General features: G+C 43.5%; 1 protein-coding gene across 9 annotated transcripts in view; it reads left to right on the forward strand.

Moving 5' to 3' along the window:
* The window catches only part of mast2 (microtubule associated serine/threonine kinase 2), a 102,285-nt gene that overhangs the window by 69,000 nt on the left and 5,768 nt on the right, over positions 1-27,517 (forward strand). For 4 of the 9 annotated variants that reach the window (XM_035524152.2, XM_035524154.2, XM_081717939.1 and 1 more), the window contains 25 exons: positions 6,656-6,747; positions 10,114-10,189; positions 10,803-10,823; positions 11,666-11,744; positions 12,525-12,679; positions 15,494-15,569; positions 16,194-16,403; positions 18,776-18,877; positions 20,429-20,561; positions 20,883-20,950; positions 21,063-21,166; positions 21,338-21,546; positions 21,652-21,790; positions 22,029-22,161; positions 22,252-22,417; positions 22,571-22,672; positions 24,537-24,659; positions 24,820-24,929; positions 25,069-25,223; positions 25,352-25,635; positions 25,822-26,037; positions 26,174-26,400; positions 26,645-26,767; positions 26,885-27,021; positions 27,214-27,398. In XM_035524152.2, the coding sequence (XP_035380045.2) occupies positions 6,656-6,747; positions 10,114-10,189; positions 10,803-10,823; positions 11,666-11,744; positions 12,525-12,679; positions 15,494-15,569; positions 16,194-16,403; positions 18,776-18,877; positions 20,429-20,561; positions 20,883-20,950; positions 21,063-21,166; positions 21,338-21,546; positions 21,652-21,790; positions 22,029-22,161; positions 22,252-22,417; positions 22,571-22,672; positions 24,537-24,659; positions 24,820-24,929; positions 25,069-25,223; positions 25,352-25,635; positions 25,822-26,037; positions 26,174-26,400; positions 26,645-26,767; positions 26,885-27,021; positions 27,214-27,398 (3,425 nt within the window). Of the gene's footprint in view, positions 1-30; positions 233-6,655; positions 6,748-10,113; positions 10,190-10,802; positions 10,824-11,665; positions 11,745-12,524; positions 12,680-15,493; positions 15,570-16,193; positions 16,404-18,775; positions 18,878-20,428; positions 20,562-20,882; positions 20,951-21,062; positions 21,167-21,337; positions 21,547-21,651; positions 21,791-22,028; positions 22,162-22,251; positions 22,418-22,570; positions 22,673-24,536; positions 24,660-24,819; positions 24,930-25,068; positions 25,224-25,351; positions 25,636-25,821; positions 26,038-26,173; positions 26,401-26,644; positions 26,768-26,884; positions 27,022-27,213; positions 27,399-27,517 lie in introns of those variants that run through there. The other 5 variants (XM_035524153.2, XM_081717936.1, XM_081717941.1 and 2 more) reach the window with 5 other exon arrangements.

Here is a 27,517-nt window from a genome sequence, read left to right on the forward strand (position 1 = left end):
AGGTTGTACGGGGAAGCGACAGCGTTCTGGAAGCTGGCGACACACACACTCGCACGTTCATTTAGTGCGGCTGTCCTTCATTCTCTCGACTGCTGGTTCCATGGCAGGCAGTGCGTTTGGTCTCTGCATGACAGCCATGTTAGTCAAGAATCTGGATCATGTCTGACTCCTTCTGGACTGTGCTCTCCAATTTTTCTCTGCCTGAGAGGAGCATGCTCCGACGATCCAAGAGGTACAGCTCTACGTTTTTCTCACTTTCTCACTCTCTCTCTCTCTCTCACTTGACGCGCGCGCGCACACACACGTGTTCATGGTTATATTGGATGTCTTTGCACTGTCTGTCTTGATCTTGGTGTGTGTGTCACTGTTTATCTCATCAGATAACTAGATTTACTAGTCACATGAGCAGGACACACAGCTGTTTGTGTTGCGTGTGTGCATTTGTGCGTGCTCGCTCATGCATGAGCCTGTCCCCTCCTTCTCCTTTTATTTCTGCCTCCTGAGGAGTGTGGTTTTAATCCTGCTGCTCTACCGTTTGTCAGCTGCGTGCATCTCCTGCCACCTCTCCTGTGCACTTGTGTGAGGAGGTGTGGCACCATCAAAACACGGTGCCACCACCACACACGTTCTGCCAAGCTGGGCTTCACTCAGACGTCATCTCGCGACGAGACTACATATCCGCGTTAACCCGCAGCGTGTGTACACGCGCTCAAACACAAGTGCAGAGGTGGTGTGTGAGATGCAGGACCTTTATCACTTACCCTGTTATCCCGCTCCTGTCTTCCCGCAACTCAGAGAGAAGTAAAGGCTAGGCATGACATTTGCATAGCAACAGGGCTAAGACTGTAGCGGAAGCGCCTGTTGTTCTCAGCTACTGTGCCTCCATCACCCTGAGCGTGGAGGCTGATGGGTGACTGAACTACAGCCGAGGAAGCAGGAGCAGATGATGCTTGTTTAGCCCTGTTTGAAGCTTTTTTTATGCTATTCTGATTTGGCTCAGTTATATGGACAGTTACAACTGGCAACTGGCTAATTGTATAGCTAAGACCCAGTGTAGACTGGACTATGGATTAAGGAGAATTGGCTGAAGACAGTTCTTTTATGACTTTTGATTGTATCTATGGTCTGCAGCATAGCTTTTCCCTAATTCACTTTGCCAACCATGTTTGAATCCAAATGGTTTTTTCTTATTGTCTCAAACTCATTATGACTGTCAGCTCCCCTTGCTACCCTCTCCTTATCTTCCTCTGCTCTCATTTTCTCTTTATTCTCTTTTAATCAAAATTTCACTCTTTGCACACTTCATTGGTTCATTCTCAGAGGCTTAAGTAGACGAGTCTATGCATCTATTCCCATTTTCTATGTACGTTTGACTTAAATTTCGACCAGTATCAGAGGTTTTAGAAGCTTTGTGTTCATTTGGTCCTTTTAAGTCATCAAGTCAACAAAGCTATAAAGAAGCTCTTTTCTTATGATATGAGAAAGGAACCAAATTGCCTTTCTTTCTTGGTTTCACCATTTCCCTCACTTCTACACTCCCACCTATCAGGCTAAGCAAATGAGGGGATCTGCATTATTAATGAGCTCCGTGGTGTGTGTGCGTGCGTGTGACCATCGTGTACACTCAGGAACATCACTGAATTCTAACCTTAAACACACTCATTCTCAAACCTTGTCAGATACTCACTCATCATCATCTCTCACTCTTATTGTGGTCTACCAAATGGGTAACCCAAGCTGCTGTTGGAGAGATTTTGATATACTGTTAAATAACTTAATCAAGAACAATGACAGTGTATTGCAGTTGTTGTAATTATATTAGTGGTTCTTTTCTCTCCCTCTCCTGCTGGCTCTCTACCAGCGAACACCTTATTTACCTTAACTAAATTTTTCTATTTCATTTTTTAAAGTCAATCACAGATGTGTGCAGTGCACAGTTGTGCAAGATACTTGGCCCTGTAGACTCACCACATATTTGCACTCACTGGCCAGTTTATTATGTATACACCTACCTTACAGGTCCACTTTTATAGGTGGGCAGTTATAGCGTGTAGCCCACTGGATGCCATGCAGTTTGTCTGCCACCCTCTACCCCTCCTTCACCCCTACCCATGTTATCTGGAGTGCCATGCATTTGCACCAGAAAAGTGGCACTGCCATGCTAGCAGCAAGGTTGTGGATGTTGTGCTGGTGCAGGTGTGTCAGGCACTGCAGTGTTGTTGGAGTTTTCACACATACATCATTACGGGGTTGAGACTGGTGTGCCACCAAAAAATATTCAGCCACCAGCAATCCTCCATTAAGACACTAAACACAGCTGTACCTATGACAGACATTTCAAATAAACCGATCAGACTGTATAATATATTCTGGTAAATGAGTTGAGGGATGCTGAAACTTAATGTGGGGATTCAGCAGAAAGCTTTATTTCAGTAGTTCAGCTTTTCTTTGCCATTACAGATGCTTTCCTAGTGCCCTTGCTCTGTTTGCTATGCTGCCTGCCTTATTTATAGCACACATCCTATGACACCCCTTTGTGATTCTTATTATAATTACCTACTGGAATGGAGCATGTATATGTATGTTGTGCTTGCAAGCTTTTGCATGCATATGTTTGTATGCAAGCAGAACTAAATGCTTGAATCCAGCAGAAACGATTTCCTAAATCAATTATGCAGTTTGTACTCTCTTCGTTCCTGTGTCATCAGGAGAGAAGAATCGATTTCTCCCCTTTTCTCCCTTTTTCATCATCCCAGTTCCACCGTTCAACACAGCCACTTTGGAGCCTTTGGAGGCAGCCTCTGCCTTAATGTGGCTCGCTCCATGTGTGATTGCGCACAGACGGTTGTAGCTCGGTGACATGGATGCTTACCACTGTAGTGCTGTGCCGACTGATTGAGGTAATATTTGATTGTCTGCAGGCTGCTTCAGGACCTACATCGTGTGGTGTCTGCGGCCTATCAATTTCCCTTCTCCCTTCCGAAGGGAAATGGCTATAATTTGGAATAGAAAATATAACTGAACCACGACATTTGATAGTGTGCGCGCTGTTGCTGGTATAGCTAATATACAGCGCTCACCGTTCCTATTCAGCGGCTATGGTCGGAGCTCACTACTGATTGCCTTTTATGAGTATTTTCAAACGCCGGAGTCTCGGGCTTTAAGGTAGTGCATTTAGCTGTGGACCTAAAATTAGGGCCCAGTATGTGATGTGTGCAGAGTGGAGGAGAGGCTGGAGGAGGGGTCTTTAGCTTGACGGCCTGTTGGTGGTCTTAAAAGTGAGCCAGTATGCAGGGCTGAGACGAGAAGCCGCACCAGCAGGTGTCTGCGCATAATTGGAGTGCTCGGCGTTAATAGGCTCGTCTCATCCGTTAGCTGCAATTACGCCGTTCAGCTCACCGACGCTTGGTGGCATGAGCCTTGGGACACATTATTGTTTCCTGAAAAAAAAAAGAAAAAAAGAAGAAGCACTTAATCATGGATCTCATGATAAACATAAATGATAGTTATGGAACTTTCTCCACTCTATACAATGTCGTGATTCTAGACCATGCTTTTCCTCTGCTACTGTGTCCTCCTATCTGTTTGTGTGTGTGGGTGTAAACGTGTGTGCCTGACCATCTGCTAATATGCAATGCTATATGCTGGTTGCGTATTCACAGGCTTAATGGTTTCCTCTGCCTATCCTTGTGACAGCACTGAGCATATGGCTTATCCAGAGCTGCTCTGTCACAAGGGAGATGTACTTGCCTCTCCCACTGACTCTCCCCAGTCCAGAATAATATGACTGAGCTCATAGTGGCAAGCAGGCAGCTCCTTGATAAAGTCACCTGCCTGATAACGCCCTTGTTATGAATAATGGGAATGTCGAAGTAAGCTCAGAATAGAGAACAGCTAAATATGCAAATATAAAATGTTTCCCCAGCTCAGATAGTACTTTCAAAATGTGTAGACTAAAGCAGCTAACCCCCACCCCCCAGAGACAGAGAGAGAGAGATTCCCTTGTTCTTTAGCCCTCACTATAGTGCAGGAGTATCACACTAAGGATGGCATACCTCCTCCTTTTGTTCCTGCTGTCAGCCAGATCAGTAGCACGCTGGAATACTGACCTCTAGTACCACCCACCTGATTTGATCTCATCTGTACACTATAGCTTTACATGAACCTAGCAGCCTATAACAAGAATGCGGTAGGCCTGTGCAGATTCTCCCTAGTCTACCAGATCTAGGTCTACTCTCCACCATTTCACTGCGAGTTATACTGTGTATGACTATGTATGTGACGAATAAACCAAACTTGAACTTGAAATTGAACAGCTCTTTGATATCTGTGTGTATCTGTCAGTTTCACTGGCATTTCTGTAAAGTCAAGTTCACTTCTGTTTTCTTAAATATGCGTTGTGTCTGCGTGCATGTGCACGCATGTGTGTACATGTGTAAATGTGTACGCATGCCCGTCTGTGTTCTGTGTTGGGATTCTCCGGGTATAGACGTGTAGTCTTCCCAGGCAGCAGTCTTTGGTGACAGACTTTCAGAGCTCTGACGTTCCCCGCTGAACCCGTGAATACCATCTTGGAGTATCAAGTCTCTCCTAGTACATGTTCCCTGTTCAACTACTTGTCCAATTTTTTTTAACTTCACCATGACAACCTATAATATACTCTTTAGTATAACAAAAGCATAGAAAAGTCCAAAGACTAAAATTACAGTAATCCAAAACCAACCACACACTAGACCTAATGCCAGTGAAAGAATAAACTGAATGCTATATGAGTCGTTTATCATTCACCTTGGGGGGGAAAAAAAATTCCACAGCTTGCTAATCATAAATGTTTGGCATTCACACCTAAACAAATGATAAGAAACATAAATAAATCCAAATATTCTGAAATAATTCAAATGAACCTCAATAAACTTGAATGACATCAAATAAGCTATATTATAAAATACCTCAAGTGAAAATGGAAATAAATGGCCACAATGAATTAAACATTTCTTGGTGTTTGGATGCCGGGAAGTACTTTCTTGGATTACTGTAATTAAGGCATAACTTTCATTTCACGCCCATGAACTCTCCACAGCTGCTCACACTATTAGTATGCAAATGTGCCAGGGCTTTCAACTACTATTTATTTATTTTCCCCTTTATTTCTGATGACATGATGCTGCTTTAATGAGTAAAGCTCTCTTGCTAGAAAATCTGATGATATTCCTCATCCGAAGTGCATTGGTCTTGCACTGAATTAGTTTCTGAGGTCCAAACTTTATTTTATTATATATACCTGTGTCTTTGCTTATGCAGATGCTTATATGGAATATGGACAGTGAAGAATGAGCCCTTTAAAATGCGTCAGGTTTTTGCTTTCTGCTCTTGTGCTACAGTGCGACAGGGAGTGTGCATGTGTGGGTGTTTTCTGGGCCAAAATGTGTTCTGTCTATAAATCTTTGAGGTTAATCATTGGGGATGTTTGTAGTAGGTTTGTAGTAAGTTATCAAGTTGCAGAGCAATTGAACATTTTATAGTAGAAATATATATGGCCATTGAAATATTAAATATGGCACCTCTGAGACTACTGTGAAATTGCCCTGCATAAAAGTTTAACAAAGATGGGACCACTGAATGATCAAGCTGACAGTGAAGAAGCCTTTGAGTGTACTGTAGTGCATTATATAGCTTTTAAAGAGGCATTGTAGAAATTGGCAAGCCATCTCATCTTTGAGCTTGTGCCAAGATTTTCTCACATACACACCACACAAAAAAATAATACATATAAAAGGCTGACATTGTTGATTTTGGTACCTAGTTTGTCATCAGAAGTCTTCAGTGTCCTGTGTTTTTGTTGTTGTTTTTTTTCCCCTGTTATTTCTCTCTTTCCTTCTTCCCTCCATCTTGCTCTCTCTTCCCTGCTGTCAGATTTTTATTTAAAAAAAATGAAAAGAGTAGGAAATCGTTGCACCGTTAATCAGCCTCACTCAGTCCTTGTAATCCCGTTTCTACTGAGCTGTTGTGTGTGTGTGTGTGTGTGTGTGTGTGTGTGTGTGGGTAAGGGGCAGTAAGGGAGCAGCCTTTCTGTCTAACTGCAACACACTGCTCTTTGCAAAATGATTCTACATTCAGAAATCCAGTGTGGAGTATTAGAGCATCTGGTAAGAGGTGTCAGAATTGAAAGAGGTGTCAGGATTAAACCTGGCTGGAGTCTGGGCTGGGAGGAGCTTTTTCCTGTCAGCTCTGAAGACACTTCTAAAGTTTAAGACAGCATGAGAGAGATTTAGCTATTAGCTATTCGATCCTATTAAATTTCAGCCAGTTTCTTCCCTGTCAAGAATTAGAGAATGAATGAATGGACTGCTTTTAGATTCTAGGCACTTGTGATCCATTTTGAACTGAAAGAGAAGTTGGTGGGTAGTTTGGTGTGAGTTTATTGATTTGCCTTATTTCGTTTATTAAATTTTTGAATGGATTCCTTTTTAGATTGAACATTTGTATGATTCTCAAGTTATTTATAATATGAGGTATAAAATAGACAAAGCATTTGTCCTTTTGTGCTCAGTTCAGTGTGACTTACCGAGGTGTGTATTTATTACAGCAAATATACAAGATAACCCCTAACAATAGGGGCACAATTAATTTGCATCTGTATGTTTCTTTTTTCCAGTTGTCGCACCAGCAACAGGAAGAGCCTGATAGTGACATCCAGCACGTCTCCAACACTGCCCAGACCTCACTCACCACTACACGGACATCCTGGTAAAAAAAAAGCAAAAAAAAAAAAAGCAACTAAATAAATAAGCAAGCATATAACTAAATCTAAAGTAAAAGTCTGAGTATGCTATGTGCTACCCATGGGTCAAAAACCTCCATGGTAACAATCATGTCATTTAACTTATGGTAGTGTGTATTGTAGTGTGACTCATATAGGCTACAATAACTGGCTGGCAGGTCTCTTATGATGTGGAGAGGCATTATGACAATTGACATTTAGCAGAACAATCTCTCCACTTTCTCCCCATCTGGAAAAGTGAGTTTGTGCAGAGCGCCCATCTCACAGGCTTTCCTAATCCATCTGGTTAACATTTCACTGCCAGACATGTCGTCATCATCATATCAATGGATGTGTCTGTCAAACCTACATGTACATAGAAAGGGCGCGCGCACACACACACACACACCCACACACACATACATACACCAGAACACACAGAATTTACAGGAATGCTACAGGCTGTTCTGTTTGCATACATACAATGCAATATATAAGAGCCACTTGCAACAGTGAATGATGAAATGGCTGTAAAGGTAGTAGGGCCTGTGGAGCAGAGACACTGGCTGTGTTTTCCTGTAGAGTGTCCACCACCTGTGTCTGGCTGTGTTTCCCTGCACAGCCAGACACAGCAACAGCCATTCCCACTTCTTGACTGTCAATTTCTGTATTAGATTTTCATGTGTGCATTGATCAGCGCATCCATACATGCAGCCAAGCAGTGGCATATCATCCTAGTCCATGTGTTGGACTGCTTAAGTTCATGCTTCCTCACCCAGAATTAGTCTAGTTACATTAATCTCTTGTTCTTTGAAGCTCTTGAAGTGAGAAATAACATTATACTCGAGTTCCAGATATGAGAGGTTTCAGATTCTCTCATCAAACAGTTCAGTGTTGCACGCATGTCGAGTAGAATTCTTCACGATCGTGTGCAGGCGCACATCTAATATGTTTAAAAAGTGACTAATACTCAGCAGGGGACGATACATGAGAGAGAAGAGCTTAAAATACATAGTGAGAGTGGTAGTGGAAGCGGAGAGAGCAGGGAACAACTTAATGGCACATTTAGAGAAAATTGCGCTGGGGGAAAAAATCAGGAAGCTTTCAAGTCATGAGGTGTTTCTAAAGAATATATATTTTTAAAATAGATGGCAAGTATTGGGCTGTAAGGATCGCAGTGGAATTGGCTAGAAAGAGCTGGATAAAGAAAAAGAATCACACAGCTGAGGGATGAGAATGATATGAGGTGAAGTGAAATTGCAGTCAGGAAAAACCCGAATACAACACATCACCACACAGGACCAAAGCTTTCCCTTATACTTTTGCCTGTTTGTGACACACACATAAAGGTATTTCAGAATCAGACTGCACTTCTGCAGGGGACTCCCAACACTACGAAATGCTATACCTGTTGGCACAAACAAAGTTAATTACCACCAGGTTCCTGGTGTGGAACAGTGTTTTTCATTTGTACCTCGTGTTTTGTCAGCAGCGCTGATGGAGCGGGGCTGATGGCTTATGCTCTCAGTTAAGAATGGAGGTGTCATGCTTCATCAAAGACCATATAGCATGTTTTGGAGTCTGACTATGTTCTGCTCCTTTTTTTCCATTTCAGATTGTTGCAAATATGTCTTTGTGGGTTTGTACAATTAAGAGGAAAACATAATAGAGTGTAAGAACCTTTTTCTATGTCATTGTTGGTCTTAATGATGGACTCCTTTTCTTAGCCCTTGTTGGATTGTTTGATCAGAAGCAAAAATATACTGTGAAGAACGTTTGTGTTCTGTTATCTCATCGTGCAACTGGGGGCCCTTTTGCCTTCTGTTGAACAGATTATAACGCTGAGGATAGCTTCAGGTGGACAGGATACAGTGAGGTTACATCAATGAAGATGTGCTTGGTCCCTAAATAGAGAGGCTGGAGTTGTGTGGTAGGCAGACACGTGACAAGTGTCTGTGCAGTCTGGCGCAGAGTAAGGATAAATTAAACTCAGAACAACTCAAAAACAACTAACTAAGGACACTTAACTAAAAACAACTTTTCATCTGCTAGACAGTTTAAATATTTAATATTAAAGTTTTTACCAGCAAATGCTGAGCTCATGGCTTTTTATCTCTATGCAATTTTCCCCCACTACATTTCTCTCAACAACCACACCACCCCAATAATTATTCATAGCCAGTGATCAAAAAACTGTACTGTGTTAATATTCTTTCAGTGACCGTGTATAAGACACTGAATACGGGAAAAAAATGTTAACGTTCTCAAATTAGTTTCAGTGGCTATTCTTTCATTGTTCCATTCCACCAGCTTGCAGAGTTATAGACATCTCCCCATGTATTTCTCCACATCCCTGTATCCTCAATCTGAATCTCTTGCTCACTTTGAAAAATGACCACTCTCTCTACCCCTGTAACATGCCACTGTAGAGAGAGGATGATCTACAACTCTTAATAATAGTCCCTCTGTGACTGGGTTCCTTTTTAAATGAACGCTTTTCCATCGCAGACCCACCTTTCACCTCCCAGTCCAGCTGTGCACAGCTGTTCCTGTACACTTTCTGACAAAGAATTATGCACTCATTAATATTTAAGATTTGCCACAGGCCGGTTGGCAAATCCATAATTAATGTACAGAGGGTGTGACCCCACTGTTGGTACGCAGTCGGGCATTGGGGCTCCCTACTGTGCAAAGTGACTGGCTTGATTAATGATGCCTGGATCTGTATTTTGTTCGCAAAGGATCAGGAATGAACATATTTAAACGGTCTTTGGTCCAGTTTGGTGATCTTTTCTCTTTGAGGAACTTAAGACTGTGTTCAGCAAAAGAAAGTTGATACATAAGTCTGTTTTGGTCACCGTACCTATCCAATCCATAAAAGAGCGGGAAGAGTTCTTTGTGTAGGCATTGTGAGTGTGTGTGTGAGTGTGTGTTAATCTAGGGGTTTTTAACCAATTAAGCCCATCTTTGTAGAACATACTCCCTAGAGCTTTCTGGCTATTAGTCTATAGTTAACTGATAGCAGAAAGAGCTTTCTAGTGCTCTACAAATGATAAACAAAAGCCTTTTCTGTCATGCGACAGTAGTCCGCTTCATAACTATATTGATGGAGAGATCTGTTGCATGCTCTATTTAAAATTTTAATCTGTATCCTTTTGAGGATTGAATTATTAAGAAAAATACATTGAAAGCACTATAACCAAATAGCTTTTTTTGAGAGATTTTATCTGGGAGAGAGATACAATAAAGAAAGAAGAATCACAGATTGTTTTATGGGTATGATGATGACAAAATTCCCAGCTTTAAGTGCTTGTAGCTCATTTTTTCTTTTGCTACCTTTCTGTCTGTTGCAGGCAGCAGCCCGCTGGACAGCCCTCGCAATTTCTCCCCCAACACTGCAGCCCATTTCTCCTTTGGGCCCGCCCGCAGGTGAGTGACAGTCCGAGCTCAGCGGCATGCAGCCCAGGACCTGTAGGCTGCTTTTGTTATGAAAATAACACAATCTCTTTATTCATGTTTAGATCGCATGGGCCTTTCCAGGTGTGAATTATTCATGAAATTTCACTTTCCTCTGCATCTGAAGTAGAATGAACGCTACTGTGTCAGCACAATTCTTCCTTACTTATGACCGGCAGTATGAGCCTCATGAACTGCGGCTCCTTAAGGATTAGTTATGGGGCTGATGGTAATGAGTGAATCCGCACTGCTAGCTAAGCAGACCAGATGATAATGCATCAACACTTGGCCAGACAATTATGCGTTGATGACCTCCTGCAGAATAATAGGAAACAAGGAACAAAACTAAGAACTTAAGAAAACGTAATGAAAAGCTTCGTTTTGCACTAAGATGTCAGTGAATCAACACTGCCATCTAATGGACGGCAGAGATATTAACCAAACAATGGTAATGTGTATGTGACCCTCAAATGGGTTCCAACGTATATGTGCTTTAGGGTGTAGAGATATTTACTTTCTCCTTGTGACCATACACGCATGCAAGCACGCACTCAGACTTTCCTTAATGATATCCTCTTTTCCACAGTCACGGGCACAGGGCTGACAGGTACCCCTACCTTCCACATCACTTTGTGTGTCTGGTTCTAACATTGCTGTCACTGCAGAACAATGTTGTTCACTTCACTGTGCCAGGCAGTCAGACCAACTTAATTAACCAACTTAATCTCCTTTACATTTAAATTCAGTGTGAAATTGGACCTAATATTGTTCATGGTTTTGCATTAAAATGAGTACGAACTGCAAGTGCATTCAAGTACTGATTTCTCTTTTCATTACAATTCAAGCCCCAGTCAAGAACAGCCAGTTGATGCTTCATTTCCTGACAGGGGTGCCTGGTGAACACACAGATTGTATGATTAGCGGAATCAGTGTTGATTTGAAATTTACATTTTTCCAAACTTTGCATGCTTTTAATAGCCTGCTCACAAAGAAATCCAGCTCAATGTGGGTGTCTGACTGTCTGTGTAATTGCCATGTTAAGTGTGAATTATGAATATGCACATGTTTGTTGGTCTGTGTGCTTTAATCGGTTCATTATTAAACATTTCTGTCACTTTGAATTGTGTATGTGCCATGCAAGCAATTATTGCACGTGCATGCATCCATGTGTTTGTTTTTTGAAATAATATTATAGGGTTTATAAAATGCTTTAAAGCGTATGAAAATGCTTTTTGTTTTCTTGCACTAAAATAAACCAAGCAAATGTGGTTTGGTTTCGTGGACCATTTTCTAATATGCAATTGATCTGGCGAAACTGAGTGATTATGGTCAAATGAACACCAGCACAGGAGTTATGAAAGATTTGAACTATCCAGTGTTATTCATTTATTAATTTATTCATTGTGATCAAACAGGTTCCATCATTACTCTTTTATGCTGGTTTTGTAGGACGGATGGCCGACGCTGGTCTCTTGCCTCACTGCCCTCTTCAGGGTATGGAACCAACACACCTAGCTCAACCGTCTCGGTGAGTGCAGGTCTTGCAGGGTGAAGTATGCGATGTGCATGCATGCCTCTTTTTTTTCCCCACACAGTAAAATAAAGCTCAGTGAGCATCATTGTATTTGATTGGGTTCTGGTCCTTTGCCTCCTAGGTTATTCCACTGATGAGCAGTGGGATAGCCTCCAGCTTCAAAATGCTTTGTCCTGAAGAAACGCCAGAATGCTAGATTCAATGTGCTAAATCCTCAAACCAAAAACCAATCATCATGCTTAAAAATATTTGTCTTACTCACTCAGGGTACCATTTCCCAAAATCCTTGTAGTGTTAAGATCATCTTTAAATGAGTGTGTGTTCCTTGTAATACTTACTCTACTACTTAAAGATTTGTCATTGTTTTATGGTGCTTTTGAGAAATCCAGCCCAGTTCATTATTTCTCTCTGACATTTTATTTCCTCAAGCCATACTTTTGCTGTGAGTCTCAAATTTATACATTTAAAGATTCTAAATGGTTGGCAATTGTCTTTCATGGATGTCATCATCTTTGACAGCAAAAAAGCCATTATTTAACATGACTTTTAGAAGAATTTGGACTCTTATCAAACATTAATTTGTAGCATTGTAGTATTTTGCAGTTTTTCTTAAAAACAGAATCCCAGTCATTTCTTCTCAGTTTGCTGGCGGCTGTAGCTCATTAGCCTCAAGCCTAATGAGCCAATATAGAAAACTGCTCATCTAAGTGGCAGTCATCACAGCCTATGCCGCGCCTTCTGCCCTTGTAATCCCTCCCTCTCTGCTTCTCATAGTCATCATGTTCATCCCAGGAGAAGCTGCACCAGCTGCCCTTCCAGCCGACTGCCGATGAGCTGCACTTCCTCACCAAGCACTTCAGCTCAGAGAGCATAACTGATGAGGAAGGCAGGAGATCACCAGCCATGCGGCCTCGCTCCCGCAGCCTCAGGTACACCCCCCCCCCCCCCCATATTGCTGCGTTCATATATAGCACCCACTCATGCTGTCACACTCCTCCATAAAGTGTTTCTTTTTCTCAGTAAAAGCAGTGGTGCTTTCATAGACTCTCACTGCTAAAGGCCAAAAGCTTCAGCTCTGACACTTAACTGACACCGCATGCATAATGAAGTCTCTTTGTTGCCATCGGTAATGTTATTCAGCCTTTTCATCCTTCTGACCGACACGTTTTCATTCTTCCATCACCCTCTCCTCTTTAATCTGCTCATTCTGACCCAACATCTCTTGGATCCCAAGCCTCTCAGCCATACACCACCTTGTTCTGTACGTCTCTTCGACCGGCTTCTCTGTGTCCCCTACTCTGCCCCACCCTCCTTTGGGTTCAGATTAATTTATTCAGGAAACTATGAACTTCCTCCTTTTGCTTTCTTGACACTCGGTAGGGGTTTTGCAGATTAGAATGATTAGACCCATAAATATTAGATGAGTGTGGTAGCCTAGCTATTACCATGTTTTACCGATTATGCCTTTGCACAACACCATCGCTCTTGGTAAAAGGAGGGAGGAATGCCCATCCTGCTTAATTAGAAGCAAGAAAATGGAGCAATCATATGCTAATTTAATGGCCTTGCTTAGCAGACATGCAGAGTGAACTGACAGTGGTGCTTCTTCATTCAGCGCTTGAGGACTGCACTCTGATTTCTCTTATTCTTGTAATCTCTCAAAGCACACACATATATATATACTCATGCATTTTGTGACATTAATGAGTTCAACCAAAATGCATCATCCATCATTGATGTGTCAAGCTGGTTGGTTACAGTAGTTTTGCTGCAGACATATTGTTTTAATGAAGAACAATTGCAAAAAGATATCTGTCACATTCCCTTTGACTCGCAGCTAACAAAGCTGCACATAGCTCTACAGTGAATTAGTCTGCCAAATGTGATTTAAATTTGACAAAAATACGCGTAGTGTGAATTTTTAATAATGCATAAGGGTGCAAAAACTCTCATTTGAAATCCATAACAAAGTTAAATCAAGTAGACACACAAGCCGTTTCATCTTACTGAGCAGACATTCCGTCAGACACTTTTTTTTATATTTATATTCTTCTTTCTGTATTAGCCAACTGAAAATGGAGTCTCTAGTCAATTTCCAGTTCCACTCTTCCCCTTATACCTCCCCTCAACTATTTCTGCCCGTGTGCGTGTGTAGCGTGAGCACTTGTGTGTGGTGCCCATCCTCTGCGTCACAGGCAGTTAACTCACTGATTTCCCGAGCCTCCCTTTCCTCTGTGCCCCTCAGCCTGTTATTTACAGGGCGGATCCGTGACATGGTCTGTGACACACTGCAAGCTGTCCTCTGGGCTCTACTATCAGAACCGACTTAGTAGTCCTTTAAGTCCACCGAGGATAACTCCTCCCTCTCGGTACTAGTGATTATGGTGACAGTTTAGCTAACAATAGCTCACACATCTCCATTCAGCTGGAACTTCAGCCAGAGTTTGCCTCTCTTTCTTTCTCTCTCTCAATATTGCCGTCTCCCTTCCATCCTCCCTCCTGTTGAGTCTTTCTGTCAGTCTTGTTCTCTTATTTTCTCTTACACACTTACCTAGAAACACAGGGTCACATACAAACACTGGTTTGCACTCGCTCAAAGGATTGAACGTGTACTTTTATTCTCTCTTCATGTACACATATATTAAATAAAAACTTAATGTTGTATTCTATGCACAGTACATATCCACAAGATTGAATAAAATTCTTATTGTGCCTGAAACTTTAATGCTAATATCTTTCAAGGTCATTTCTCAAAGAAATTAACTATATAGCAAGGCCGTTTTTCGGCTTCCATTAGAGAAAAATAATTGCGTTTCCTAATGATCATCTGTCTGAATATGGAATGCTGTTCCACCACATAAGTAGCACTCTGATCTTTTCACCCTAAATTCTTTATTTAATAAAGGTGAAAATTGCTCCAAGACACTTTTTTTTTCTCTCATTTTTACACATGCGCACATGCACACATTCAGCTGGAGGAATATTCTCGATTACCTGTGAATCTGTCAGGCTTAATCTTTTCTTGCTGCAACCTCTTCTTGAGAGAGTTGTATAGTAGATCTCCTCCCTGTCATTCTGACACATAGGAAGAAAGCAGGAGTGTGTGTTTGTGTTTGTGCAGGGAGAAATGGCACCCTTGAGGCTGACCTAATGTGCCAGTTTGAGTGTGTTCTCATTCAATTAGGCTTGCTAATAGAGTAGGAAGCTGTCACTGGATGAGTAAAACATTACCTCATTCCACATAGTCACATGGCACGGATTTCTCTCCGCTTGCCAGTATGACTCACACAGACTCCCCCCTCCCCCTGGCACGTTCCTGGTTTGTCAAAGACTCGTGGGATTTGGGTTTTGGATGCTTCTTTAATAAAATTGGATATTTTACAAAAAGAAATCCTTTATGAACTTTTGAAATATTTCAATCCAAATTATTTGAATATGGAATTATTTAAATAAGGCTTTTTACCTAAAAAGTCCTGTTTTCTTTTCTTGTTTAAAGGTAGAAATTCCTTTGCCTTCCAATATTGCAAACCAGACACAGCATCATTTGGCTCTGTAGTAATGGGCTCCTGGGTGTGGGGCCTGCCTGTGTCTGTGGTTATGGGCTCCTGGGTGTGGGGCCTGCCTGTGTCTGTGGTTATGGGCTCCTGGGTGTGGGGCCTGCCTGTGTCTGTGGTTATGGGCTCCTGGGTGTGGGGCCTGCCTGTGTCCGGTGCTCAGGGCTCAACTCCTTTTGTCTTTTCCAGTCCTGGCCGCTCTCCCATATCCTTTGACCATGAGATTGTCATGATGAACCATGTCTACAAAGAGCGTTTCCCAAAGGTGAGGCTGGAGAACTGCAAAGAAATATTTATATTCCCAGTTAAAATTAAATTCTCATAGTTGACCACTGAAAACTGTATACTATATAATTTTGATTTTATGCTTATTTTTATAGATTTCTGGAAGAACCTATAATATAATATTTTTGAAAATCAATGTGTTTATAATATGGTACTCAGCATGTGTTGCAGTGGGGCTTCATAGTATAGCATTTATTAATTATCACAATATTGGCCTTTACAATACAAATATTGCAGAAAACTGCTATGTGTAGATGGTCTTTATAAACAAATGTCTGTATTTTATGATGTGAACATCCTAATCAACACCAGATGTTTGACATTGATGTTTTGTGGCTGTTTTGATTAATTTCTAGATTGATGATATTGAAAAAACATAATTTAATAGTGTTGTAGGTCATGTCACATCAAATGTGTGTTTTTAATATATTGCAAGGCGTATAGGTTAGCTATTACGATATGTAGTAGGATCGGCTGGCACTTTTAGAATTTAGTCCATGAAGTACAGCTACAGGTTGCTATGTGTACCTGGAGTTCTGCTGTTGTGCACTGAACACAGCGAATTCCTGAGAGTTTCTGCCCCCCTCTCCTGTGCCCCCTGCAGGCCACAGCTCAGATGGAGGAGCGTCTGGCTGAGTTCATGTCCTCGTCAGCGCCAGAGAAAGTCATGCCACTTGCCGACGGGGTCTTGAGCTTCATCCACCACCAAGTGATTGAGCTGTCCCGAGACTGCCTGGACAAGTCACGTGAAGGCCTCATCACCTCCCGCTACTTCTACGAGCTCCAGGAGAACCTGGAGAAACTGTTACAGGATGTAAGTAGAAGGTGTGTGTGTGTGTGTGTGTGTGTGTGTGTGTGAGCGAGCGAGAGAGAGAGAGAGAGAGAAAGAAACAAGGGGAGATGCACTGACTCCTTGTCAGGCTTTGTTTCTGTCTAGTATGAGAATTGCTTACATTCTTTGTCACTCTTCTCTGTCTGTCAGCATGGTGAGGTCATGGCAGTAGTGAAGGTGCTGGCTATTAGACTGTCAGGGCCAGTGGGGCCATGGTGACTTGTCATATGTCAGATGCTGATATCTTGATTAGCTCAGTCACAGGTCCACGGGATGTTTAACCAGCGATATGGCTCCCAGTGGTGCCATTCTGATCCCTCTGCCGTGTATGTGTAGGGCTGTGTGTATGTTGTAGGGTGTTTATGGTTAGGGAGGGGGGGAGCACCTCCTTGATTTTAATTTCACGCTTTAGTAACTACCGCTGGTGACGGATGACTCTCCAAGAAAACCATAAGGATGGAGAGAGAGAGTGCAACTATGAGAGGGAGAGAGAGAGAGTCTGACAGAGCTGTGGAAATGGGGAGTGTGAATGGGAGGAGGAGAGATCAGGTCAGGCTTTCCCCTCTTTTGGTTGGCTGTGTCTAACCAACCCATCACTGTTACCTCTCGGCATCAAATTTGTGTCGATCTTGAGCCGGTGGAATGGTAACACATTATTCGTCTCAGACATAAACGCGTGCGCGCACACCCTTACGGACCCAGACGTTCTGCGTTGGCATTCCGGCGAGCGAGGATGACATCACCTAGCCCGGGCTAATTGGCCAGCGTGGGTTGGGGCGTATGGTGTGACAGGTGGGCTCGAGCAGGGCGGCTGTATAAATCGGCTGTTCGGCAGATGTGCGGGGGAAAGCGTTGTGTCCCACTCCATCTCTACGCACTGCCCCGTCTGTAGCTGCCCCCCCGCCCCAGCGGAAGATGTCCTGCATCTCGTGGCAGAGGCGAATGGAGGAAGAGGAGGTGCTTCAGCACATAGTGGAGTATTGGGAACGGAGTGTGCTCCAACACGTCCAGGACCATCCAGTTGAGTCTGACACTCCTTTCTCTGCAGGGCTGTGGGGACACTGGAGGCTTTGGCTGTATGGATGTGGGGATGGCGTGAGCTCGGAGTGCATCTGAATTAGCCGTGTTTACTGCCCGCTCGTTCAGGTGGAACGTGTGCATTGCACATGAATGGTGCATAGGACACATAAAATGTGCTTATTTATGTCAGTTTGAATAAGATTTAGTAGTATTTGTAAATGTTTTAGTACATCTGGATGGACCAACCTCTCACCTTAAGGGTGCTTGGTAGTTGAGATTGTCATTTATTATCGTGATTGTATCAGTTGAGGACTGTAGTATCATTTGACACTTGGTGGTGTAATTTTGCCATTGTTTTTGTTTTTTAGTCCTGTCTGAGTTTTTCAGCTCCTTGTGACATTAAGATTTGATGCCCTAGGCGTTTTCTTTTGTCATGGTGATTATTCAGCATATAGGTCTCTTGGGAAAGGTCAAAGAGAATATGACCCTAGACCACTGATAGCTACCTCTCTTTGAAGGACCAATCACTGTAGTTCAGTTTCCAACAGTCTCATCATTAAAAGCCACAGGATCCAATCTAGTTCCATGGTCAATTCAGTGACCTGTCACCATGGCTCCTGGCTTCTGATGAATCCTGGGAATGTGCTCCTGACCCCATACAGCCTAGGGCACAGTTCATGTTGGCCAATTTTTCTCTCACTTCTTAGTCTTTCCCTGGTGTTGTCTGTCTTCTTCTGAATGGAAATTGCATATCTCTGTCAAACTTCTGACTCTCTCTCGCTCCCCTTCCTTCTCGTGTGTGTGTGTGTGTGTGTGTGTGTGTGTGTGTGTGTGTGTTTCTTTGCAGGTTTCATTACCTGTATAAATTATTCAAAGCATGATTAGGAATCCCTTGGAGGGGAGAGTGTTGTCAGCTGGAGACAGCTCTATTAGCCTGAGTCCAGCCGCTGTTTATTAACCATGCGGTCCACTCTATTACACATCCCACTGTGCCTCTTCAGCAGTGCCCCCTCTCCACTTTGCTCCACCTTGCTTTCTAGAACAGCAGATTTTCATAGAATTCACTCTTTTCTTTGTAGAAGTATTAAAAAAAATGTGGCTTGAGCTTTAGTATAACTAGAAAATGTATTTCTTTATAAAATGTCTGACATATCTGTAGTTCTCCAAAACAATTCCAGCATTGTGTGGTTTTCAGGAAGCAGGTTAAGCCCTATCTTCACACTATCAGTAAGGTTATCACAACGCAAGATGGAAACTCACACACAAACATGTCATTTCTATTGTATTTAATTTATTTTCTTTCCTTCTTCCCCTGTTTCCTTTACTCCTGTCAGGCCCATGAGCGCTCGGAGAGTATGGAGGTGACCTTCGTCACCCAACTCGTGAAGAAGCTGATGATCATTATTGCTCGACCTGCCCGGCTGCTGGAGTGTCTGGTAAACAGCCATGTCTAGTCTTCCATATGACTTCATTGTTATTCTCAGTGGGTCTGCATGTGTGCCTGTCTACGTGCCTGTGTTAGCATGGGCATCTGTGTCCAGAGTTCTTGTTATGGGGGTTTGTTTGGTTTTTTTTGTAGCAAATGAAGCTAACATTCCCATATTTTCATTCAAAGTGAAATATCTCTTGGAAGCCAATCTGCACAATGAACCAAGGCCAAACCACACTCAACGTGTCTAATACCAGTATTGATCTGAGTGTACAAAAAAGCAATATTCCACTGGCTTGTTCTCTGGTCACAGTTTGTGGGTAATACTATCAAGTTAAAAGTTGTTTGGGCATGGAGCTGTTTTAAAGATCAGCCAACCAGCACTTCCTATTTCAATACACACACACACACGCTGTGTGTGGGACAAGGTTCCATGGCTGTGCTCACATGTGTATTTAGAGTAATGGCGTGGCGTGAGCAGTTTACAGTGTGCAGAATGGCCCTGCCCTAATGAAGGCACAGCAGCTGTTCAGCCCCCCTCTATCACAAAACAAATAACACTCATTTAATACACAGACCAAGTCCAATATGAACTCAAATTCAGTTCTGTGCAAATTTTTCTCTCTCCATATTTGTCTTTATTGCCTGTCAAAAATATGATAAGGGGGGAAAATTTTTTTGAAGATGTAGATGTGTTTTTGGAAGGGATTGCCTTAATGGCAGCACTATAGATGTGTGTGGGTAAGGCAACTCTGTCTCGCTGGCCTGAGGCGCTGTCAGCGGAAACAGTGCTGCAGCGTGTCATAGTGATGCATGATAAAGTCATAATAGAGGTGTGAGCAGTGAGCGTAGTATTGCTTTGTGACAGCAGCGCTGTGGTGCTCTTGAGAGCTCTCATGCACAAGCTCGAGTAGTGTTCTCCTGTCTGCTGTCAGCACTTACAGCCAATAGTGGTCTGCTTTACTTCTGCAGGTGTATCTCACCAGAATGCAGTTGTAAATTGTCTTAAGATTAGTGTTTATGTAAATACAGTGGAATGGTTAGATGAAGTACAGGTTATATTGCATGTTCTATTCAATTCAGTGTTGTACCTTTATGACAACATGAACAATATCTGATTCTGCCGTTTTAATGGTGGTTTTCCTCATTTTCACACAATAATGGCTTTTACAGCTAAATTAAATTTAAGTGGTCAGTGCTCCTCCATCTAAGCAGTTTGTATACTGTGTATACTAAAAAATATTATTATACCACTCGAAGTTTTATGATTTAATCCAGACTATCAAAAAGAAAGCGTCCTTGTTTCCTGAAAGGTGAATATTTCAAGGGATTGAGCTCTTTGGTCACTACAACAGTACCGTATAGTATCATGTCCTTTGAAGGTAGTGTCTAGCACTACCCTGTACCTAAGCAGTACTTTAATATAAAAACTAGGAAAGGAGAAATCCCAGAAGACTTGTGTGCACTAATTATTACCTTATCCTCTCTCTCGTTTGCTCTCCCTCACCCTCTCTCTCTCTCCCGCTCTCTATCACACTCTCACTCCTTCCCCCCCCAGGAGTTTGATCCAGAGGAGTTCTACCACCTGCTTGAAGCTGCTGAGGGTCATGCTAAGGAAGGCCAGGGCATCAAATCAGACATTCCCCGCTATATTATCAGCCAGCTGGGGCTCACTCGAGACCCCCTTGAGGGTACGATCACTTTTGATATATATCAGTGAGCATTGGTATATTTAGTGTTTGAAGCCCCATTTGGCTTCATTAGCTTAAAATGAAGTTAATTATTTAAAAGTATTTATTAAAAGTGTTTTTGGCAGAGGTGTGATCCTCTTCTTTTTTGGGGGGGGGCGCTTGTTTCTGTAGATATGATTCAAATGTCTTGACAATGTTAAGTAACCCAAACTGGTTAGGTGACAGTTGAATTCTGGAACCTTATCACCAAATCATGACCGAGCTGAAAGGGTATAGAACCCCTGCTGCATCTGCTCATGGCCCTCACCTCTCTGTGCACAGAAATGGCCCAGCTGAGCAGCTATGACAGTGGAAACTCAGAAACACCTGAGACCGAGGACTCCTCAGAGGTGAGTCACACACCAGGATCAGAAAATCTTTAAACGACAGTTTAGAAGTAGAAAATAATGCTCTGGGTTTCTAGGACTCCTAAGTGACTGGTCTATGTGCACTTCTCTTCAGAGTCGAGGTGCAGCAGTACAACCACCTCAGCCCCAGGCCAAGACCAAAACTCCAAGAGAAGAGGACTTTGAGACCATCAAGCTCATCAGTAATGGAGCTTACGGGTAAGACATCATGAAGTAACTTGCAAAATACTTTTTAAAATAATAAAAACCACATTACTTAAAATGTTTTGAGCATTAATGTAGTGCAAACAGGTTTACACAGCAAAAATGAACACTAAAGATGAGTTTATAGGAGTTAAAAGACTTTGGGTGATACTGTCTGGCCCCCAGTGCTGTGTTTTTGGTGAGGCACAAGGAGACGCGTCAACGTTTCGCCATGAAGAAGATCAACAAGCAGAACTTGATCCTGAGGAACCAGGTCCAGCAGGCCTTTGTGGAGAGAGACATCCTCACCTTCGCTGAAAACCCTTTCGTTGTCAGCATGTTCTGCTCCTTCGAGACGCGCAGACATCTCTGTATGGTCATGGAGTATGTGGAGGGTAAGACACAGATACACACACACACACACACACACACACACACACACACACACAATGGTGTGTGGATCTAGGTTACACTAAAGCTTTATTGCATGCTGTGTTTAGGTGGGGATTGTGCCACCCTGCTGAAGCACATTGGAGCTTTGCCTGTAGATATGGCACGCATGTACTTTGCTGAGACTGTGCTGGCGCTCGAATACCTGCACAACTATGGCATTGTGCACAGAGACCTCAAACCTGACAAGTGAGTTCACATAAAAACACATACACTTGCAGACATTTGCCAAGTTCTGTGTTCTGCCTGTATTCTAGATTTTATGAGTTGCTTATGTTTTTGGTTTTGGAGCACTAAAAACACAAGCAACATATGTTTGCATTGTTAAAATGCACAAAGGAATCAATGAATGATAGAAGCAACTTGCCAAACAAAAAAATTGACTTGCAAAATATTATGACAATATTTGTGCTATCTTTTGTTTCAGTCTTCTAATCACATCTATGGGACACATCAAATTAACAGACTTTGGCCTATCTAAGATTGGCCTCATGAGTCTCACAACTAACTTGTATGAAGGCCACATTGAGAAGGATGCACGCGAGTTTCTAGACAAACAGGTATATTCCTCCACCAGCTCAGTGTGTCTCCATGCCTCTGTCCTCATCTGGCAGCTCCTTTACTTGGCTCTCACCCTGTCTGCCTGCCAGGTGTGTGGAACCCCTGAGTACATTGCCCCAGAGGTGATCCTCAGGCAGGGTTACGGGAAGCCTGTGGACTGGTGGGCCATGGGAGTTATCCTGTATGAATTCTTAGTAGGCTGTGCCCCTTTCTTCGGAGACACCCCCGAGGAACTGTTTGGTCAAGTCATCAGTGGTTAGTGGCAGAAAGAAAAGTATCAGTTGCATCTCCACTTGTTCCTTACAGGCTCACTGTCGAAAGCATCAATCAGTACATGTGTATAGCAGAGTTATTTTAGTGCAAGGCTGTTTCAGATGCATTACTGTGGCTTGTGCTCGGTTGCTGTAGATGAAATAATATGGCCTGAGGAAGATGATGCTTTGCCTCCCGATGCCCAGGATCTCATCTCCAAACTGCTCCGACAAAACCCACTGGAGCGGCTGGGAACAGGTATGCACTCGCACTGCGGCGTATACAGAGCTACAGTGCCACCATTGTTCTTTCCGTGACTTGATACCTGTATACTGGTCTCTCATTCCACTTTTATTAGAGCTCCGTAGAAAATGTTGTCTTTGGCTCCGTTTTAATCAGAATAAGAATCACATTATTCACCGAATGTACATAGTAATTTAACTTCTGCAGATCATCGCAATATTGTATAATGTGCAAATGAGCAATGTGGAGCAGTACCTTTTACCCAAGAGAAACTGATAGTTTTTTGTCCGTTGGGGGTCCATGGTGAATTTCTGAAACGTGTAGTGATTTTTGCAGCTTGCTTCTTTGTATTGTCATGCACTGTGGCTAGTAGTTCAGTTTTACTTGGATATTTTATTGGCCAGGGGTGAGGGGGCAAAAAACACTTTAATATATACATTGTACAAGTTGAGGGTTGTTTGTTGTAGTTGCATCAAGTCCTATGAATAATGCATTACAGTAGTCGTCGAGAAGAAAAGCAAACAAGCATGGATCAGTTTCTTAGCAAACAGAGATGGTGCCTCACTCGTGCTATATTCCTTAAATGATAGAATGTAGTTCTAGTAATATTGATATGTGGTTTAAAAGTAAAATCAGTCTAGATGTGACACTCAGACTCACTCCTGGCAGCCATGCTATCACGTTAAAATCATCAATTTTCATTGAAATGCAGGAAAAACGGGGGAAAGTGATCTCATACGTGCCTTACCTGCAGAGCGTTCAATTAGTTTAAATGTCAGAGCTCGGCACTTTTCTTTCTGTTGCTAAGAAGTGCCAGTCAAGAATGTCTTCGTGTTTTTGCACATTTTTGACCTGCACAAGTTCACCTTTTGATTTCTGATATGAATTTAAATCGAGTAAACACTGATATTCCTGGTTTTGTCACAGAACTCTTTTTCTTTCTTTCTTTTTTTTTTTTTTTTTTGGAAATAGCTACAAACGCAAAAGATAACAGCGATGTTTGTAAGTTGGTTGAGGCTCCGGTGTCTTGCTGAACTAAAGTTAGCAAGGCACTGCCTATCAACAACTGTCACACACACAGCCGCATGTGTCAAAACGCCAACATGTATTTTCATCTAGGTGAGTCATGGAGCCTAACACTTCATGATGTTCAGTGCTTAGCACTCAACAATTAAGATAGGCTCACTGTTACTGTCCTAGTTAGTTAGCTGTGTAGTTAATAAATGCAGTGTAATGTAGTCGTGCAAGTTGTGCATTTATCTTCAGTCGTTTTTGAGGAACTAGCTTCAGCCAGTTATTATTACAGATCGTGACTGTGATTGGTGGAAACCTAATTTGCCCGAGCACTGGCCAATCAACTTTCCTGCTATACTTTTAGAAATAAATAACTAATTTTATTTATTTATTTATTTTACTGGCCTTGGGCTGTTGGACCGTGACACATGTCAAACCCTCGTGAAGGTGGAGTTCTTGGACTGAGAACTGCTGCTGACAATTCAGTCTGACCTGAGCAGGAGGAGGCTGAGCCTAACCACACGGTTTAAATGTTATAGTTCACCATGTTGGTTCTTTTGCCTTCGGGAAAAGGGATTTGAAGAACCATGTTAGAGAGACTGAGAAAAGGGGCGAGAAAAACAACAACAAAAAACCAGCATGCGAGAAACAGTAAGAGGGAGCGAGCGACACAGTAAGCTAGAAGTGCCTGAAGGGTTGAGGTACTCAGGCACACTCAGCAACAACTAACACATGCTGTTTTTCTCTTTCTCTCTCTCTTGTTCACTCTTTTTTGTTCTCTCTCGCTCTCTCTCTCTCTCTCTCTCTCTCTCTCTCTCTCTCTCTCTCACACACACACACACACACACACTCTTCCTTTCTGTAGGGAGTGCATTTGAAGTAAAGCAGCACAGGTTTTTCACTGATCTGAACTGGAACAGTCTGCTGAGGCAGAAAGCTGAGTTTATCCCTCAGCTGGAGTCTGAGGACGATACCAGCTACTTTGACAGTGAGTACTCACCCCTTCCCTATTCTCTCTGCAGTAGAGCGAAACAAACAGCCTGCTCTTCTTTTTCATTCATACACACACACACACACACACACACACACACACACACACACACTGATACTTATCTGTTTTTTGATGCACTTTTTTCCTCTCTCCACAGCTCGCTTGGATAGGTATCACCATGTGGATTCTGAAGAAGAGGACGACACAAATGATGAAGAGCATGTGGAAATCCGCCAGTTCTCCTCCTGTTCCCCACGATTCAGCAAGGTTTAGAATGTGCACGCTCGCATGTACTGTCAGACACAGTAATCCCTCCGCGTTGTATCTATGGACAGATGAACAGATGAACCCTATAGTATCTGACCCCCTCCCGGTCTTGGCCTGAGTATGTGTGTGCTGTGCTCAGGTGTACAGCAGCATGGAGCGCCTGTCTTTGCATGAGGAGAAGCGCACCCCTCCCCCCACTAAGCGCAGTCTAAGCGAGGAGGGTGCTGAGCGTGTCGACAGCCTCAGTGGGCTTAAAGCGCGGGACCGCACCTGGCTGGTGGGCTCTCCTGAGATGTACGTGCTCTGCTCCGTCCTCGGGCTTACCTTGCTACTGTCTCACCAGGAAGTGCTGGGCCTGTTCAGCAGTGGTCTGTGAGATAACGTGTGTGTGTGTGTGTGTGTGTGTGTGTGTGTGTGTCCAGCCTGCGCAAACGTCTGTCCGTGTCAGAGTCTTCGCACACAGAGAGCGACTCCAGCCCTCCCCTGACGGTGAGGCGACGCTGCTGCTCAGCCATCATCGAGATGCCACGCTTTGCTGTTTCCAGCGAGGAGGAGGGGGTCAGGAAGACAGCAGTCAGGGGTCCACGGGCTGATGAGCTCCCCTCTGCCATTCCTGAGCTCCCCGTAGAGAGGGAACTCAAGCTGGATGAGTCTCCCACCACGCCGGGCTCCACATGCAGCCGCACCAGCCGAGCCACGCTCACACGTATGCACTCTTAACTGTGCATCTATCAGTCTCTTCCAGTAGGGAACGAAAATATGATCGATAATCAGATTTACATGACTCCGCTGACTAATGAGGAATATTTGCACTGTGTTCTGTCTTTTTGCCTGTGTGTCTGTGTATACGTGTGCGGGACACGTGTGTGTGTGTGTGTGTGCGTGCCCACAGCTGGTAGTTCTGGTGACGTAGGGGAACGAGGCTCTCCTCGCTGCGCTGGCGCTGAGGGAAGTGACAACTCCACTCCCAGAGCCATCAGTGACCTGGCTGTCCGCAGGGCTCGCCACAGACTGCTGTCAGGAGATGCGGAGAAACATGCCTCACGACCCGTCAACAAGGTCATCAAATCGGCCTCGGCCACCACCCTCTCTCTCATGATCCCTGCAGGTCAGTGGAGGCTTCCATAGCTCAGGGGAACTATTGGTTCAGTTATTGTAACTCACACCAAGGTCCTTTCTAAAAACAACCAATAAGTTTTAGAAATGCGTGGTTCTAACATGGTCCTCCTACCCCTGGGCTCCAGACCACCATGGCGCATCTCCTCTGGCCAGCCCGATGTCTCCACACTCCCTCTCCTCCAACCCATCATCCCGGGACTCGTCCCCCAGCCGAGACCTCTCCCCTGCCGTCTGCAGCGTCAAGCCCGCCATTGTCATCCACCGGGCGGGCAAGAAGTACGGCTTCACCCTGCGCGCCATCCGTGTCTATATGGGAGACACAGACATCTACACTGTACATCACATGGTCTGGGTGAGTTAGTTCTCTAGTGGAGCTGGGGCACTGAGCGAATATGCAGCATTTTTCTTTTGTTTCCATTTTATTCTTTTATTTAAAATGAAAATCAAAATTACTCAAAGCATCCATATTTCCCTACAGTCAAAGTTTTGTTATTCCATCATACCATGTTTGTAAAGTTCTAGGCGTGATCCAGGGATGTAGTGGGACTGTGTTCATCTGAGTGCGATGACAGTATAACTGTGTGCTGTGTCTCCAGCATGTGGAAGAGGGAGGACCAGCTCATGAGGCAGGTCTGAGAGAGGGAGATCTCATCACACACGTTAATGGCGAGCCTGTCCACGGGCTTGTACACACTGAGGTCGTGGAACTTGTTCTCAAGGTACGTCTGCGCACCCACACACTTACTTTCACTCTCACATTCTCGCGCGCTCTCGCTCACACTGCAGTATAGCTTAAAAATTGCATCTGAAATCTGCTTTTCCTTTTTCCCATGCAGAGTGGTAATAAGGTGTCTATTTCTGCCACCCCCTTTGAGAACACATCTATTAAGGTTGGTCCTGCTCGCAGAACCAGCAGCAAGTCCAAAATGGCCCGGCGCAACAAAAGGACCAAGAGCAAAGAGGGCCAGGACAGGTGCCACTCATTACTCTGGCAAAAACTTTTAAGAGTGTTGGCTTCTTAATCCATATTTAAAAACCAAAAAGGTTTCCATAATGTCTGTGTGTCTCTCTCTCTCTCTCTCTCTCTCTCTCTCTCTCTCTCTCTCTCTCTCTCTCTCTCTCTCTCTCTCTCTCCCCCTTACACCCCCCCCGGGTGTACATACAGCAAGAAGAGGAACTCCCTCTTTCGCAAGATTACCAAGCAGGCATCTCTCCTGCACACCAGTCGCAGTCTGTCGTCTCTGAACCGCTCGGTTTCGTCGGGTGAAAGCGTGCCTGGCTCCCCCACACACATGTCCCCCCGGTCCCCGACGCAGGGCTACCGCTCCACACCAGACTCCACCCACTCTGGTAAACCCTTCAGAATGCTGCACTCTCACCTTAAAATGGGATGTGCCTGTAAATTCTCTGTTGGTTTTATAAAGCAGTAAAAAGGCTTGATTGTTAATTAACTATCACTTGATTGTTAA

Source organism: Electrophorus electricus, chromosome 7 (assembly GCF_041902795.1).
Source record: "Electrophorus electricus isolate QZ-2024a chromosome 7, ASM4190279v1, whole genome shotgun sequence".
Taxonomy (NCBI): Eukaryota; Metazoa; Chordata; class Actinopteri; order Gymnotiformes; family Gymnotidae; genus Electrophorus; species Electrophorus electricus.